This window comes from Centroberyx gerrardi, chromosome 16 (assembly GCF_048128805.1).
Source record: "Centroberyx gerrardi isolate f3 chromosome 16, fCenGer3.hap1.cur.20231027, whole genome shotgun sequence".
Classification (NCBI taxonomy): domain Eukaryota; kingdom Metazoa; phylum Chordata; class Actinopteri; order Beryciformes; family Berycidae; genus Centroberyx; species Centroberyx gerrardi.
This window is the reverse complement of record NC_136012.1, coordinates 27064548-27082937: the sequence shown is the minus strand read 5'-3', so window position 1 is coordinate 27082937 and position 18390 is coordinate 27064548. Positions and strand designations below refer to the sequence as shown.

At 43.4% G+C, this 18390-nt stretch overlaps 1 protein-coding gene across 2 annotated transcripts in view; it reads left to right on the top strand.

The window, feature by feature from the left end:
- Positions 1-18390, top strand: part of glra1 (glycine receptor, alpha 1) — a 122587-nt gene that overhangs the window by 20765 nt on the left and 83432 nt on the right. Inside the window, exons 2-3 of one of the 2 annotated variants that reach the window (XM_071901290.2) lie at positions 6319-6443; positions 16262-16300. In XM_071901290.2, coding sequence (XP_071757391.1) covers positions 6319-6443; positions 16262-16300 — 164 coding nt within the window. The remainder of the gene's footprint in view (positions 1-6318; positions 6444-16261; positions 16301-18390) is intronic. The other variant, XM_071901289.2, reaches the window with a different exon arrangement.

Here is an 18390-nt window from a genome sequence, read left to right as displayed (position 1 = left end):
AAAGCTAACAAGCCAGCTTATCAACAGTCATTAAGTTGCATGTGTGTGTGTGTGTGTGTGTGTGTGTGTGTGTGTGTGTGTGTGGACAGGACCACAGTTGCATAATTGCATGCATCTGTTGAGTTGTATTAGTATTTAGCTAAAGCTAGTTAGTTTTCAGTACCATCATCGTTACTATTCATCAAAATCTTTGTTTGCTTTTATTTTCACGCCAGACAGAACCACGACATCGTTCCTCATCTAATGTGAACTTATTCTCAGTACGATCATCAATATGATCAATCACAATCACTATAATATCATCAGTTATATCAGTTAATGATCACTACAACATCATCAGCATCACCATCATCATTTAATAGCAGAGACAGGCAGAGCATGGATGGCATATTACAAGCCACAGTTCATTATGTTGACAGTATTTAGTTAATGTTAGTTATGTTATGTTAGTAAGTTTTCAGTACCATCAGTGACATCATTCATCACATTCCTTATGTGTATGGTTTTATTTTCACAAGACAACTGCAATGGCATAATTGCATGAGATAGATGTTGTAGGCCTAATGTATGCAAAAATCAATATATTTTCAGAAAAGCATAAATTAAAATTAAATACCCAATCTGCAAATAAGTTACATTTTTGATAGTTTGATACTACTTACTATAATATATATCATGCATTTAGGTGATAAAAAACTATTCCACAAATGTAAAGATGGATAACTGGTTTAGATGGGTTTACCCTCCACTACACCCCTGTTTGTATCACAGCATTTAGCCTTTAGCTAATGCTAGCTAGTTTCCAATAGCATCATCATCATCATCATTCATCAGACAGAACGATGACGGCATTATTTATTCAACGTTAAGTTATTTTCAGTAGGCCACGGTCATCAATATCATCACTTATGACCATTATAATGTCATTATCAGTGTTGTGATTTATGATCATTTACAACATCATCAGCATCACCATCATCATTTAACGCCAGAGACAGACAGACGGAGACTGCATGGCTGGGCCCGTCAGCAGGAGCTGCCTCCGGGGGCGGTGTGTGTGTGTGTGTGTGTGTGTGTGTGTGTGTGTGTGTGTGTGTGTGTGTTGGGGGGGGTCATGTGACCGGGCGGGCAGCTTGGCCGCTGACCTGACAGCCAGGGTGACCCGACCGGCTGGTAGCAGCATGGAGTCTGGATGGAGACAGCAGCCAAACCTAATTTACTGCTCTTCTTCTCCCCTCCTCCCCCTCCTCCTCCCCCTCCCCTCCTCTTCCTCCTCCTCCTCCTCTTGCTGTTCTTCTTCACCCCCCACCCCTCTCCCCCTCCCCCCCCACTGCTGGCTGCTCCCTACGGTGCCCAGCATGATTTGTTGCCCGATGTTTTTCACTGATGAGGGCGAATTGGTTGGATGGCTAATGTGTGTATGTGTGTGTGTGTGTGTGTATATGTGTGTGTGTGAGAGAGAGAGAGAGAGAGTGTGGCTGTGTATATGTGTGTGTCTGCGTATACAATTTTATGTTTGTGTGTGCCTGTGTGTGTGTGTGTGTGTGTTTATGTGGTGGATTTTGAAGCTGGGGGTTGAGAATGTGTGTGTATGCGTGTGTGTATGTGTATACATGTTTACGTGTGTGTGCACATATTTGGATGTGTTGACTTGTGTGTGTGTGTGTGTGTGTGTATGTGTGTGAATACATAATGAGAGGGAACACTAACGAGGGATTTGGCCTTTTATTTTGTTTTCTGATCACGGCCGCTCTGTAATTCCGCTTTTCACCCGGCGGACGGCGATTCTGATCAGCAGTTTCCTGATAAAGCGACAGCGCTGACTGGATTACGTGTTTATGAATTGCTAATGGAACTATTTATCATGCCGTGCTTTCTGATTTACCATACTGAAAGTCATCCTTGGCACGGTTAGCAGTTTTACATTTAGAAGGTGGAAATTTAAGAGCGATCGTCTGCATCGTCTGTCATTTTAATTTACGAGAGATTAATGCGACGGCGTTCTCCTCTCTGCGCTCATCAAGAGTCACAACTAATGGCTGAATAATAATCTATCTCACTTTTACTCCTTCAAACTCTTAATGTGATGTTTCACTTTGGGAGGATGTTTTAGCGTTGTTAAGTGCGTGTTTTTTGAAGGTCATGAATGGTCAATCGATGAAATTGGACCTGTAGTCTTAAGTCCTAGTCTTCATTTTGAAAAGCGAGTCTAAAATATACACCTTTAACACAGCTACAAACAAGGAAAGTTAGATCCAGCTCATATTATTCCACTCTGCAGCCTGGATTAGACCTTTTCAAGAAATTATTTTGCCTGTTTTCAATTATTGATACTGAGCGCTGGGAGCTGACAGCCGCTGCTCGACTCCTTTTGCGTGCTGAAAGGTGAAAATATTCCACTAAAATTAAATATTTCTTTAGTTTTATGATGCGGTGAAACTCTTGCTCTGGAAGCTCAGAACTAAAAAGTGAGTCCCAGGAAATCAGCTATTACCATTTGAATCATTCCTCACATGTATTCAGATATTATGTAGATCATGTTTACTTCACCACCTTGCAGTTTGAAAGTGCAGCTGTCAGTAACAGAATGAATGCCTGTGGATTTCCCAGCTGAAATGCTAAATAAATACATTTGGTCATTTGCAGTGTTGCAGGTGACGTGTTACTTTGTAAAGCATTAGAGTACGCAGATTACTTTTTTTCCCGTAACTATTAATTTACAGCATAGTGTTTCAATTCTTCTAATCCGCCATTAGTTACTTTTTTTTAAAAATTAGAATGTCGGTACTTTTGTTTTTTCATGTTGTTTCATTTTTGTTTCTAAAAAAGTGAAAATACGGTGGCATCTGGTGCAGACAACATGCTGCTAATCGAAAAAACACAATCTAAATTCATTTTTTATATACATGAGAAAAAAACAGAGCAATAGTCTTGCATTGCATTTTAAAATGATGGATATATCATTTTCAATGATCTCTAATGATCTCTACTCTAATGAGTTACTTTTAAAAGAGAGTAACTAAAGAGTAACTGTAACATAACTAGTCACTTATTAAGTTACGTAACAACGTAAAGTAACGAATTATTCTTAAAAGTAACTTTCCCTTTACTGATCATCATGACTAATTTCTAGAATAGATGTGGAAATGGAAACAGGCTGGTCTTTCTCAGCCAGGTTTGTTCAGTATCTCAGTGTGAAGATCATTATATAGATGCAGTCATATGAAATGGGGCAGCACAGCGGGTATTTATAGCACCGGTCACACTGGTCTCTATGCTGTTTCCTGAGGCACATTGAGGAATTATGCAACAACATACAAACTACAGTATAAATGGCTGCTAATGTTAAAGTCCATTATATTTGCATGAGCTCAACCTTCGCTCCGTTACTGTTACTGAGACAGAAGACCGAGGGGAGCGAACAACAGTCACTTTCAATTTAACTAATTCAAGTATTTTATTTTACTCAGGTTTATCCTACAGTAAACTGAATGAAAGAACGTATGATAAATATGATATCAATAACCAATAATTAGTTAGTAGTAATGACTCAACCCTGAAACAAACACACAAATAAAAGATGATCCTTGATTTTGGCGGTAAGATGCTTAGTTTAGTTTAGTTTATTTAGTATGCACATAAAACATAAAAGTGCAACGATAAAAACAGTGATAAAATAAATTGGTAAATTACACAGAGGAGAAGAAAACACCAGATTGATACAAGAGAGATAAAATGTCAATGTAAAGAAACAAAAAACTGTAAATAACAAAAAACATGTTGGAAAACAGTAGAACAAGATGTAAAAAAATGAAAGGAAAGAACATTCAAATAAATTTTACAAATGAAATTAAAAAAAATATATATATTTTTTGAAGTACAATAAAATAAATGAGGGGATGAAGTCGTAGGGGAAGTGACTGTTAGTGTGTGTGTTTACAGGAGGTGAGCAGTGTGTTCAGATGCTTCTTGGTAAATTGGTCCAGTTAACGAATCCAATTAGTCTTCCAGGCAGCAGGCAGCAGTAAAGTCCAGTTGGATACTGTAGATCCACCCTGGTTGTACTGCAGAGTCAGATTGACATTTATGCAGCAGGGTAGTTTCAGTCAAGCGATTTCATTGGTCAAAGCCACTTTCCAATTGTGCTATGCCAATGTCTGTGGTAACCAGGGAGCTAATTAGTGATCTTTCTTCTCTTTCTTTCTTTTTGTATCTGCTCTAATCTCAAGAAAAGCCTTCAGACAGTAAGTTCCAGGTACTCAAGCTGTCTGCATTTGAGCTTGACCTGTGGTTGTAGTGTGTGTGTGGGTGTGTGTGTGTGTCTGCGTGTGTGTGTGTGTGTGTGTGTTGGGGGGGTGTAGGGGGGGTTATTGACATTTAGCACTGTAGTTATTGTATTTCTATGGGGTAAAGGGCATATTGGTGAGCTGACATTATGCAGAAAGCATCTAATGAGCATGATGGGCTTAACAAGGTAAAGAAGTCAACTGTGGAAATACCACGGCCTCATGGTAAAATCAATGGCTCTCCTCTATAGAGCGCTGCAGGACACACAGCTGATCAACTGGATCACATATCACTTAAAAAAACTTTTGCATTTGCATTAAACTGCAGTCAGCATGGCCTTTACATGAATGTAAAACTCCAAGTTAAATTAAATGTAATTCAATTTAATTCAATTAATCTTATCTCAAGCCCTGTGATGGACTGGTGACCTGCCCCCTCCCTTCTGCCCAATGCATGCTGGGATAGACTCCAGCCCCCCGTGACCCTGAATAGGAATAAGCAGGGAAAGATAATGAATGAATGAATGAATGAATAATCTTATTTCAGTGATGGGTCCATGCGTCAAATACAAATTTAAAGCTCTCAGCTCTCAGATCCCAGTTCAAAATGAATGTCCATTTCACTTTAGCATTTACAAAAATACAACAAATCATTCACAGCTTATCAAGCAGATTTAAATCTCACATTTTGTGATCACACACTATCAGTCCTTAGGAGTTAGCGGCTCCATTCCCATCCACTCAGTACTGTAAATCATTGTGGATAACATCGTCCAGCATACAGATTTTTTTTTAGTACAGCTATCTTAACAAAAGGTGTCCAGTAGAGGCAGGAAGTGTATTGTTAGCCCCGCCCTCCTCCTCCTCAATTGGTCAAGTTCCTGCCTCAGCACCTGTCAATCATCTTGAGGAGCAGTTCTAGCATGAAACAGACTGTAAAGCCTCTATAGGCGTTGAAGAAGCATGTGACCTGAAGACAAGATGGCGGCGTAGCTCTCTCACTCTGCCCCGGTTTCCCCAGTTCCTCTTAAATAAACCATTAGTTGACACTGTTGTAAGTTTGATCTATTTGCAACCGCTACAGCAGTTGAAGGAATACAACACGCCACGTCCAAACAAGCAAAATGAGATTATCTCGAGCGAGACCCGACGATGCTAACGCTGGTGCAGAGGACAAACTGTATGATGAAACCGGACTTGGCAGAGCAGCATCAGTTCACTGAGTCCAGACTTATTGAGCTGAATGGAACTCTGGACATACTGTGTTAAGATCTCTCAGGGCGAAGAAGCTTTGCTCCGAGGTTTTGAACAGCTTTTGTCTGCTGAATGTTTAGCTTCGCTGTTCTTTCTTTCTTTTCTTCCTGCTTTCCTCCATTGTTGTTGCATGCTGTGACTTCCTGCTCTGCGGCCGCTATAGCCTCACCTTGATAGCCGCAACCGCCGCACCGCTGGCCACGCCCATAAGACACGCCCACAGGAGATGGTTAACACTCCCAACATCACTGAAAAGACAATTTCAGATAGGAGGGATAACAGGGGTGATTTATGCATGAACACACAGACTGATAATATAGAATATATCCTATTCATTTATTGGTATTTTAATGTGAAAAAGTTGCATACTGCAGCTTTAGGTTCCTCAGAATCATATTAGCTCCAGCCGGTCTCGACTCTCCTCCCTGCAGTCAGGACAGCAGAGTCTCTCCACATCTTTTGTTGTAGCCTGAAAAGTCAAGTACAAACTCAAGTACCTCACATCGTCTTCTATTCACTCTAATTTCTCTCAAAAAGACCTTTATATCTCCCTCCTCAGCTCTTGCTTTATCTCTTTTCACAGCACTTTTCTCTTACATGATCATTCTATGGTGCCAGGTTCTAAGGTGCGACAATCCGATCTCGCATTCATCTTTCTCTGTAAATGTAAATGTATTATTATCATTGCAATCCGATCTCAACGCTACATACGTCACTCTCTCTCTCTTTTCATCTCTCTAACCTCCCTGTACCTTTTTTCTCTCTTCTCCCTCTCCAGCTTGGCTGCATCGAAAGAAGCGGCGGCGAGGAAAGCCGCCTCCCCGATGCCGCCCTCCGAGTTCCTGGACAAACTCATGGGCAAAGTTTCGGGCTACGATGCCAGAATCCGACCGAATTTCAAAGGTAGGAGTTGCCACCAAGACTCAGTCGGATAAGACAGGAATGTAGCCAAACATTATCCTGGAAAGACTTGTTAACGCTTTATCTGTTGTCTCTGCATTTCATTACCTTTTGTTATTGCCTTTTAAAAGGGTTTAGCCGAGATAATTTATGACCAAGAGAGGTTTGTATTCACTTTGTTAAAAAAAAAGGAGGAAAAAACAACTTTACATGTAAATGTTATTGACATTCTCTTGTTGTATGACCACTGTTTGATTGACATGATGCAGGATTTTAACCTCAATGTTTTCGGTTGTTCTCAATCTATCGATCTCTTTTATTCGCCCTGTGCAGTGTGGAACAAAGGTAACTAGCCCATTCTTCAATATCCTAAAGATAGAATGAGGCTGTTTCAGGTGTTTTAATAGAAACCCCTAAACCCCCTTTTCTTTTCTTTACATAACCCCCCTCCCCCCTCCTGCACTTTTAGCTCAAAACAAACCGTAACATGTAGCTACCATGATATTCCCGTCATGATATTCTTTTCCGAGGATCTATGAGTTATCATGGTACTAGGTTGGCTACATTCCTTGGTATCCTTACAGTATCCTGAGTGCTTGTTATGGTGGTCAAGGTAATGTGCCTCTCCTGGAAACCTGCTGCTAAATATGTTTTCATGATGATGATGATGATGATGATGATGATTATATAATATTCAGCGACCTCTCCCTGAATGGAAGCCCCCATAAAGACACATGTCAGAGGTTTCTTTATTCAACTTCTTTACATTAGGAATACAGTCTAAGTATTAGTCGATACAGTAGTATAGAACTGGGGCAACCCTCCATATTCATTAGTGTATGACAGTTGGAAAAATTCCTATTTTACCAAAAAACAACTAAAAAGTCATCGGAACGGGCATAAATATTACCCCATAATCATAGAAACAAACCTGGAATTGGCTCACGCTGCACTTTTTCAACACAAAAACACGGTAATATTAGTAATTTATAATGTAAAATAAAAAAAAACAGTCGCAGGCTTAAACACCGACATAATGTGATAAATGATTTTTATTGGCGTATATTTCGTTTGTGGTCAGGTCATTCACAGACACTGAGTGTACAAAATATTAGCACCTTTGTACCATTCCACCTTCTCATATTTACCTCTTCTCACTGAATTACATCCCCTAACTCATACTACTTATTTACTCTAATATGCTCCATTCTTGAAGTAACAAAATGCTTTTCTCCTACACTAGCATTTCTTTATCATACACGATCATTCAATGGTCACAGGAATACTGTCGGGGTGCTGTGACCTCTGACCCTTGACCTCCTTACTGTTCGGTTACTTGTAATGTTGGAAATCTAGTAATTGAAGCTTATTCTGCTGTCGCACTCATTGTAAATCAATCTGGATGAGAGCATGGGCTCAATATCTACAAGTAAACATGTCGTCCCCCATGGATGATGCAGGCACTCCTTGGGCCAATCAGTAACAAGATGCATCATCGCTCCAAATTCCATCAAAATCTGAGCAGCGGTGCAGCAGATATGGATTTCACATTTGGACATTTTGACCTTTAATTACAGCGCTCTCATCAGGCCAATCAATGGCGTTTTTTAGACAACAGAAAACACTACCAAAGTACATCATCAAGTTTTGTCAAATGTGATGCATCTTGCTCCTGATTGGCCCAAGCGGTGCCTGCATCATTCCTGGGGTAACATGTTTAATTGTCTCCATCTCCCCTTTCATCACTTCAGTAGTTTTAACAGCTGAAATCCAAACAGGATCAAAGCGTTCAGCTGGATCCAAGACAAGGTGTCCCTAATATTTTGTACACTCTGTTTACCGAGAGAAAAGCGGCTGCTGGACTGTTCGGCCGGCCTCAGCCGTGTTTATCAACGCCGACACGGAGCGTTTTTTTATTTTTTCGCTGAGCCCATAATGATATAACCCATTATATGGTGATCTCTGTAAGAGGGATATCTGGGCTTGTGCAGGACAGAATAGGGGGGTGGAGGGTTTTACCGTGACTAAGCATGTATTATTAAACCTGCCGCGCTGCAAAACAGACCGAACCGCCGCTCCTTCCTGGTCTGCCTCCCGTCTGCTGCTCGCTGCCCACGGACAAACAGATAATCAGGAAAGTTTTGGACTTTTCCGCCGCCGAAAGAATTTGTTCGGGTGTTTTGTGAGGCCTTTGGGAGACCGTTTCTGTTTTTAAATTTGATTTCTCCCGGCGAAACAATCCGCTGTGATTTACTGAGCCCAGCGCTGCGCTGACCTTTACAAATCAGAATTTAAATAGACGGACGTGACAGTTATTTGGATTTATTGTTTTTTTTTCCCGTTCTTATAATGCGGTGTAATAAAAAATTAAAATGCAGATGAAAGTGCTCTCTGGCAGTGTATTAGGCATACAGAGAATAAATCTCCGTCTGACGTCAGTGAGTGTTCAGAACCGCCCAGCACAGAAGACGATGAACCATAATGATTTAAAAATAAAATGCTGCGGTTCTTAAATAGGTGTGATATTTTCCCAACTCATTAAAAAGTCATTTTTTTTGAATAATCCATGGCTAAGCGTGTGCCGAGGGGCGATCTGTGATGTAGCTGTACATATTCAGGAGGATGAGCACATCTTTATGTAATCTACTATGCTAATTGTGTGAGGGGCCGTCGTCAGGAGACGGGGCCGATGTGAAATTCCAGGCTTTGTCATGGCTGTCAGGTCGGCAGAGTGGCATAGCGTGAGCTCCCGACTCGCTCATTCATGCAGTTTTTCTTTTTTCTTTTTTGTCCCCTGCCAGCTAACTAAGCCACTGCATTAATCACATTCATGAAATAAACAGCTTGACAGCCCTGCTCCTTAATAAACTCTGGAAAAAAAAGCGTGTACTCGCACAGCATGAGAGAAACTCAGTCAGGGGGTGAAGGCAAAACGGAGGGTTGCATTAGTGCAGCGGTTCTCAAACGTTTTCATGTCACAGATCCTCAAACAGACACACAGTAGGGCCTCAACTCATCTCATTTACTGCTAGGGACAATGAGGGAAGACTGTGGTTGTTGTTGATTTAGTATTGAATTGTAGAACTGTCTATACTGTAAAATAATGGTGAGAGTGAAACCTCTGATCACAATAATCCTTCTGACATCTTCTCTAATTGGGATAATTTCTATTGAATTGAATTATAGTCAAATTAAACTGGGGACCCCCTGGAACCCCCTCAAGGACGCCCGGGGGTCCCCGGGTCCCAGTTTGAGAGCCACTGCATTCGTGGGAATAAAAATAATATTAAAAATAATAATGACATTAATAATAATATATGATGGAATGTTAGAATGGGAAGTGAACGCTGAATGCCATGTTAGAAAATGTTCTAGAACACGGAATGTGTCCGAACTGTGGAATTCTAGAACTCTTCTGCAATGTTGGAATGTTAGAAGTTAAGATGTTACAATAACACCAAAAAGTACTGCTACTAATAATAATAACTCATCATGGAATGCAAGAATGGGAGGAGAACGCGGAATGCCACGTCAGAGGTGTTCTAGAACACGGAATGACGGGGAAATACTGTGTCTCTGGAATGTCGGAATGTTAGAAGTTAAGAATGTTAAGGCCAGCGGAATGCGCCCGGAATGCGGAATGTTAACACTAAATGTTACACTGTAGCCCAACACTGTGCACAGAAAAAATGGCAGCTGATCTTCCTCTCCGCCTACTGGGTTTATATATGCACTCTGCTGCGGGAGGTGGACACACACACACACACACACACACACATACACACACATACATACACACCTCATCAAATTACCACCAGCCCTGCTAATTTGGCCGTGCAGCAACAGTGGGTGGGGGGGGGGGGGGTGAGGGGGGGAGTGGGGGGGTGGAAACAGGGAAGGGAAGAGATGAGATTTGCCTGAAGCTACGAATGTGCCAGCATGAGAGGAAATTACACTGATCATGACCAGGGGTCCGCTGTGTGGGCAAGAGCTTCCGATTGGTTTAGCAGGTTCCTCCATCGGAGAGAGAGCAAAGCAAATACTCCTGACACATTCGGGACAAGCCATTTATAATCCATGAGTTCATCCGTTCCTTCATTCGTCTGCTCCTTTCTTTCCTTTTTGCCTTCCTTCCTTCCTTCGTTCCGACGACTTTGTTTTGTAATCAGTCGCTTTCAGAGTCCGGCCTCGTTCCTAAACGCTCGCGCTCCCTTTCGCAATGGTGAGAGGCGAGATCGTCCCGTGCCTCCTCTCCTCTCCTCCTCCTCCTCACCTCTCCTTCCCTCCTCCTCTTCTCCTCTCCTCTCCTTCCCTCCTCCTCTCCTCTCCTCTCCTCTCCTCTCCTCTCCTCTCCTCTCATCCTCCCTCCTCTCCTCTGTTCTCCTCTATCTCTCTCCTCTCCTCTGTTCTCCTCTATCTCTCTCTTCTCCTCTCCTCCTTTGACCTCATATTCTTTATTCACCTCTCCTCTCCTCTCCTCCCCTCCCCTCTCCTCTCCTCTCCTCTCCTCTCCTCTCCCCTCAGTTGGCCTCCCTCCCTCTCCTCCTCTTTCCTCCTTTGGTCTCCCAGTCCCTCCTCCCCTCCCCTCCCCTCTCCTCCTCTCCCCTCCTTTTTCCTCCCCTTCCCTCCCCTCCTCTCCTCTCCTCTCTCCTCCCCTCCCTCCGTCCTCGCGCCTCCTCTGCCTTGTTTACTGATCCCACTGATATGTGAAACAAACGGGGCGTCCAGGCAGCAGCGCCGCGCTCACAGAGCCGGAAGAGTCGCTAGTTCCTCAACAGCGAGGACAGCGAGACGTAGAGGAGAAGAACGGCAAAACACCGGGCCGTTTCTAATCTACTGGCCTGGTAATGAACGGCCACACGGCACTGTACAGATAAATGAGAGTGTATGAGAGAGAGAGAGAGAGAGAGAACCGGTGAGGAAAAGGTGTGTTCATGTGCGGTTTCACATGTGCGTGTTCTCTTTCCACGCAACAGTGTTTGTGCGTGTGATTCCTTGTGTGCTTATCTGTGTGAATGTGTCTGAGTGTGTGTGTGTGTGTGTGTGTGTGTGTGTGTGTGTGTGTGTGCCTGATGAATGGTGCAGGCTACAGCTGCGACTCCCCGCTCCCTCTCCGCCATAACCTTGTCCTTCCTCATCACTCAAGCTGAGCGGCAGCGAGGACGACAACCGCGAGCTTCTGGTTTTAAGCTCCACCAAAACGGGCAGCTAGCGAGCCGGCTATCTATCGCTGACACTACTTAACCCCCCGCTCGCCCCCCTCCCCTCCTCCCTACCCACAATTCCCTCTGGAAGACAGGACTCGGCGAATAAAACACCGACCGCGTCGCCAACCTGGGCTCAAATCCGCCGTGCGTTAGCCGGGTCGAGGTCTCAGGCTTCAAGCGTCAAGGTCGCGGACCTGAACGGCCTGAACAGCCACACAGACACTCGCTGCTGTAGCTAGGGGGGGTTTTTGCTTCTCCGGATACAATCCTTTCATTTCACACTGCTCCCACGGTTGGTTTGACAAAGCTTCTCCCCCCTCTACTCCCAAATCCCAGTGATGATCAGTGTAAAAACCCTCTGTTGAAAATCCACCACTATGTCACTTTGCTTCTGAGCTGAATGACGCCCTCTTTCTCTTCTGACCAAGTGGACATGTGTAAATATACAGAGAACGGCAGTATATTTACGTGTTTGGCTTCCTCCTCCTCTTCCTCCTCCTCTTCCTCCTCCTACTCTTTGATTGCTCTCTTCTGTCTCTCTCTGCAACTGTAGTACTTGTTACTATACGATGCTATACGATGCTATACTATACTATACTATACCAGACCTGTGTTGTACCTTACGGCTACGCCCGCCCCGTCTCTCTCTGCATCTCCTTTTTCTCCTTGCCGGGGTTGAATGTGCCGAGGTGGGACTGTAGTTATTAGCTGTCGGAGCTTGACGTTCATTTGGTGTTATCAGCACTTGTTTAATGGCTACTTAATGGGATTAATGGGCATAAGGTAATGAGCGTGGGATGGAGGAATGGCTGCGGGGAGAAAGGGATGGATGAGGGAGGGAGGGAGGGAAGGAGAAAGAGAGAGATGGAGGGAGGGAGGGAGGGAAGGTAGCACTGTAAATGGCAAGTGCTAACCAACTGGAGGGATTTGCTTACTACAGGAGATCCCAAAGAACCGCAGATGGCAAAAGTGCAATCCGGAGGTCTCACACTGCAAACAGAGAAGTGTTTTCCAGTAGTCGAGCGCAAGAATATTGATGCTAACACAGTTCCCAGTGGGCTTCTCTATCGCTCAGCTATGTATAACTCTCACAGCAGACATGAATAAGCAGCCGTGGGGTACAGACTGTAATCTCCACCCCCCTCCTCCCCTTTTTTTTCTTCTTTCTCCAAGAACTACTTTCTAAATCTACAAGGATGCTATAGCACAGATATCCGCTTGAGCGAGGGACATCCTGGCTCAGAGGAAGGTCTCGCGGCTCTTTTAGTATTCTGGGTAATGGCCCCTCTCCCTTCCCAGCCGGAAAAATTTGGACGGGGACTATATTGCACTGAGCGAGGAATTTTAATGTTGTCGCAGAGGTGACTCTCCCCTGAGTTATGACAAAAATATTGATCACGCTTCAACGTCTAGCGGGGAGGCGGAACGGCAAGGGCAGCGGAGAGTGGAATATTGAATAGGGTAATGGTAAAAGGCAGCCAAATGTACGAGGGCACTCAAGACAGACTGAAAGAGAGACTGATGAGGGGAGGGAGGGAGGGAGGGAGGGAGGGGGGGGGTGAGCGGACGAATGAAAAGAAGCAAGGATGTTCCCATTGACAGACATACAGACTGATGGTGCAGCCAGTAATAGGGGTTACAAGCCGAGGTCCATACTTTCCTGAAAGGGAAACGATCAAACAGCTAATTCATCTACAATGCAGCACAGTCCGATAGGCAAAGCAAAGGCAAGGCAAAACTTTATTTATATAGCACATTTCATACATGAGGCAAATTCAATGTGCTTCATATAAAACACTAAAAAAATACATAATTTGTTGAGTAAAATGACATTAAAAAGGAAAGAAAGAAAGAAAGAATGAAAGCTAAAATACGCAAGTAAGGATAATAATCGATCATTCTTTCACAATAAATTAACAATAGCAGTCAAAATCACAACAGTTTCCAAAGTATATCTCACTATAGAAGCACATCACTATTGTTTCTTCTTGATCCAAAGTAATAAAGTAGTAAAACAGTGGAGTCTCTTTGTAGCTCAAGGCAACATGAAGCTAAAACGGGACGTGGGAGAACAGTTGATGGCTACATTCCTCTGTGTTCCCCTCTCTCTCTCCAGTCCACTGGTGCTTGGCTAATATGTTTGTAAGGAGGAGAAGACGGCTTTATAAAAGGCCATTCTCTCCTAGTGTGGAATCCCATCGCACCCCTAATTACCGGCTTGAGGAACAGGTTTAAGCCCAGTGTATCAGTCTAAACGGGGTGAGGTTGAGGTTGACGCATAATTGTTTACCGCTGTGACATAATCACTTAGGCAACGCGCTGGTGTTCTCCGCCTCGACATGGCAGACGAGTCTAATCGTCGGCTTTTGGGAAGCGATGCGTGCAGCCGGCGTTACGCCTGGGAGTACACTGAAGAGAAAAACACACCGAGTAGCCTTTTACCAAAAAAAAAAAACAACTTTTATTTTCCACCACAAAGGCGAGGCTTTTCTGTTTTCGCCACGCTCGTGCTGTACCTCCCCTGCAAAGCCAGGAGAATTGATTCTGCACAGCGCTAGTAATTAGCTCTCGTTATGAGATCTCCGCTGCCAGCGAAGCAAAGCCCAAAACCAAAGCTGCAGCGGTTTTAATGCCAGGATCAGGTGCTCAGATGTTCGACAGGAAGCCTGGCCTCGGGGCTAAGCCCGGGCTTAGCCCTGACACAGAGAGATTGCCGTGCGGAGAGGAGGGAGGAAAAATTGCCTTTCATGGATTCAGGCAGATTATAGAGTTTAAGTCACCTGTCTACAACAGTTCATGGTCACGACGAATACTTTCCATCTATCTTAAGAGCGATTTCCCTTTTTTCCGCCCTGACAATGACAGATTACAATATCGCTCCCAGACTTCCGCTCAGCGTAGTCGCCATCCCTCACAATGGCACTTGTCAAGTACAGGAAAGCAGGCAGGCGCCCGTTTTACTCTTTTCAATGCGGCTCAGAGGCAAAATAGGACATCTATCAACACATCTGAGCTTCAAAAGGGAACAAAACATTTCCTCTATATATAGCGGGAGGATATTTTATAGACTTTGTTCGCAGTTGAAAGTAATCAGAAGAGAATGAAGCTTTTCATTTTTGATGAAAATCAATGTCTGGGTAGTGCTATTTCCAGCTGAGGATTCATTGTAAGGACATAAGTTTGTTCTCAAAGACACACACCTTTCCATTCTTATCGGCTCTCTAACCGTTTAGCGTTTGAAGGTCGACTTGATCTATACACAGATCGACCTTTTTAAATGTAAGGATATTCTGGTAGATGGATTCTAGAAAGCGTAATTCGTCCAAAATCCATGGGACTCCTCGGTATTTAGTCATGCGAATAGCTTTTTGCAGAATCATAAAGGGATTTTATATCTGCTGATGAGGTGACAGTAAAACCTCTGTCCTCACTTCTGCTATTGGCTAACTTCCTAGATGAATTCAATTGGTCTGATGGCGGCACATCAGGCACCCGCAGTGATAGCAACTTCTGGAAAAGACAGTAATTTTCCCGGAATGACTGGGGGGAAAAAGGGCCTTGTCACTGTGAAACAATGAATCGCCCGGCCCCAGCTTCCAAATCCTTGACATTAGCAAGTCGGCATTTTTCTATTATAAATCACCCTCTCCGCAGACTAAAACTTCCATTTCTGTGGTATGACTGAAATTATGCGGGCCCATTTGAAAGCGGTAGAAGATTTACATTTTTTGGGAAGTAGAAGCTTTTTCATTCCGATGGGGTGCGGCTCCATTTCCGCCAAACGACTTCAAATTACGCCGCCCATTTGAAGGACGAGGTAGAAGGATTTCATTTTAGAAAATTTCGAGAGCGTTTGTTCATTCCTTTTGGGGGGGGGTCGAAGGCTCCATTTCTGTAGCTGGAGCCACATTATGCGGCCCATTTTAAAGAGGGAGAGGGAATCCATTTTGAGGATTTTCATTACTAGACTCAGTCGTTCTGGAATATACACAACACACCACCGACCTGTTGCCCAAAAACAAAACATAATACAAGAATGTGTAATTTCCTCAAAGGCCGAATGAGGCCAAATGAAAGCGAAGCCAGTTTGACATGTAGTCTTTGCATTCTCCCCGCCCTCCTCCTCCTCTTCCTCTTTCTCTCTGGCGTCTTGCATCTCCTTTAGTGCATTTTGCTATAGCCTACCTTCGGCTCCTGTTGAGAGAACTGCATTGCACCCCCCCCCCGCCCCCCCTCCTCCTCCTCCTCCTCCTCTTCCTCCTCCTCCTCTCATCTCAGTGCATCGCCTCTCCTCTCCTGCCCGCTACAGTATGGCAGTAGATTGTTCCTCTACAAACTCGTGCATCCCCTCCTTCCTGCTATTGCCTTTATAGTATGTTGGCGCCCCCCACCCCCCCACCCCACCCCCCTCCCTTCCTAAGTCTCCCCCACTGCCACACACTCACCCCCACTGAGTGTTGGCAGCAGTGCGACACCTTAGATAACCGAGCCTTGCTGTCTTGTTCGCTCCTTGATATACAAAGCGGTTGTTTTCCTTAACGAGGAGAAACAACGTGTAGTTGGTTACGTGTTGTTAGACTATGCTGTGTTTAATTCTGATCTTTTTTTTATTAGAACCACAAGGCTCCAAAAATGAAGCTACTCACAAGAAAGGTACTTTTCTTTTTTCCCTTTTCTTTTTTTCTTTTTTGTTTTTCTTTCCTTCCTTTCTTCCCTGACCGTGGGTTTGTGTCTGACAGTCGCTCATGCAATGACGAGGCATTTTCCAAAGTGTTGGAAATATTCATATTAGGAATATTAGGGAAATGCTTTTTTTTTGGGGGTTCAAATATATAAGGACAAATCCATACACACTGCTTAACTTTACGCTTGATTGCCATGTGTTATTGTAGGTGATGTCAGTCATAACTGTCCGAAAATTCATTTTGTAGAAATCGCTGCAGAACATCTGGCGTCCAGAGCAATTAAGCAAAAAAACATTAGTCCAACATCAGCGATATTTCAAGCTTTACTTCCCACATTGTGTTGACACAGACATTTTTCTCCCTTAATGCCATGCATAATTGTTCCATTAGCGGCAAAAAAAAACTGTTGAAAAAAAATTGCTCAGTATGACAACTGTTAATTCCTCAAGAAACAACAGCTATCAAGCCTCTCACACCGGGCGCGGGCCTGTTCCCGTACCATAAAGCTGTCAGTTCTCTCTGGCAAAACAAGGCCTTTTTTGAGTCGGTAATGGTTTTTGTCTCCCTCAAGAAAGCTAATTCAAAGGAATAGCTCTTTTTTACCTCGGCCTGTCTGTAACCTCACCGCACTTCCGAAGCACCGGGCTCAAAAGCTGCTGTGATCCTCAGCAGTAAAACAAAGCCTTTTACACCTGATTATGACTGCTGTGTAGTTTTCATTGTACATATGACACTGTACTTGTATTGTAGGCTGCATATGAGACAGGGCAACTACTGCTAGTGAAAGTATAGTGTCACAGTATAGTAAAGTATAGTGTAGTATTGCATAGGATAAAACAGTAGAATTTAGTTTTGTATAATTTAATGTACTGTTTTGTAGTCATGTATAGTATAGTATGATTTTGTTTAGTATACTTTAGTGTTGTGAAGCATGTAGGCATGTAGTGTGGTATAATACAGTCTAGCACAGTATAGTATAGTATAGTATAGTATAGAATGTATTAGCTTAGTATAATTTAGTGTAGTGTATTTTAGTGTTGTGTAGCATGTAGTGTATAGAACTACAGTATATAATTTTTTATTGTATTATATTATATTATATTATATTATATTATATTATATTACAGTATAGTATAGTATATTATAGTATAGTATAGTGCAGTACAGTATAGTATAGAATAGAGTGTTTCACTTTGTTATTGTTTTTTGTTTTTAGTGTATTTTAATGTCGTGTGGCATGTAGTGTATAGAACCACAGCAGAGTATAGCATAGTATAGTGTAGTATAGTACAGTATAGTATAGTATAGCATAGTATAGTGTACAGTATAGTACAGTACAGTATATTCTGCCATAGGAAACCCCCTCTCCATATGTGTATCTGTGTTAAAGATGTCTCTCAGCCGTTTGGCTCGTTAGCTTAACATGCTAACGCTCAGCAGCACAACAAGCCCTTCACACACTGGCTCCTGTCATTCGTAACTAATGTGTATGTGGCCCTAATTTGAATGCATAAAGTGGAAGCCGTGATAGAAAATGACCCCCCCCCACACACACACACACACACCCCCACCCCCCTCCACCCTGCGTCTATTCCTGCAATTAGCGCTGCAGGATTTTCCAAACAATTACTGTTGGTGATGGAGCAACAGCAGAGGTGATGCACCAGGCGGGTTTTGGGGCGCCGCTGCCAGAAACAGTCAATTGAGTGCAACACAGGTTAAGGAAGCGTATTTAAATGTTTCCCGGCAGAAGTGTATTCCTGTGTGTTTGTAGTAACAATGCAGAGGAAACTCCTGAGGCTCTGTTGCCCAAAAAGTTGCCCTTTGCAGCAATGCCTTAAGAAGATAAAAAAAAAACCCGCAGGACGGCCACATCACGGTGCTGCAAATATGATCCTATTGTGGCTGATTGCTCTGGGTGACTAATGCTATTGAGAGAGGCTCCATTGGTTTCCAGACTAAAGACCCCAATTACCTGCTGAGCTTATTCTGCCGGCCGATACTGTCGGCTGCACAGCAGAGGAAGCATTAGCAGGCGGCAACCTGCCTGCCGACGCA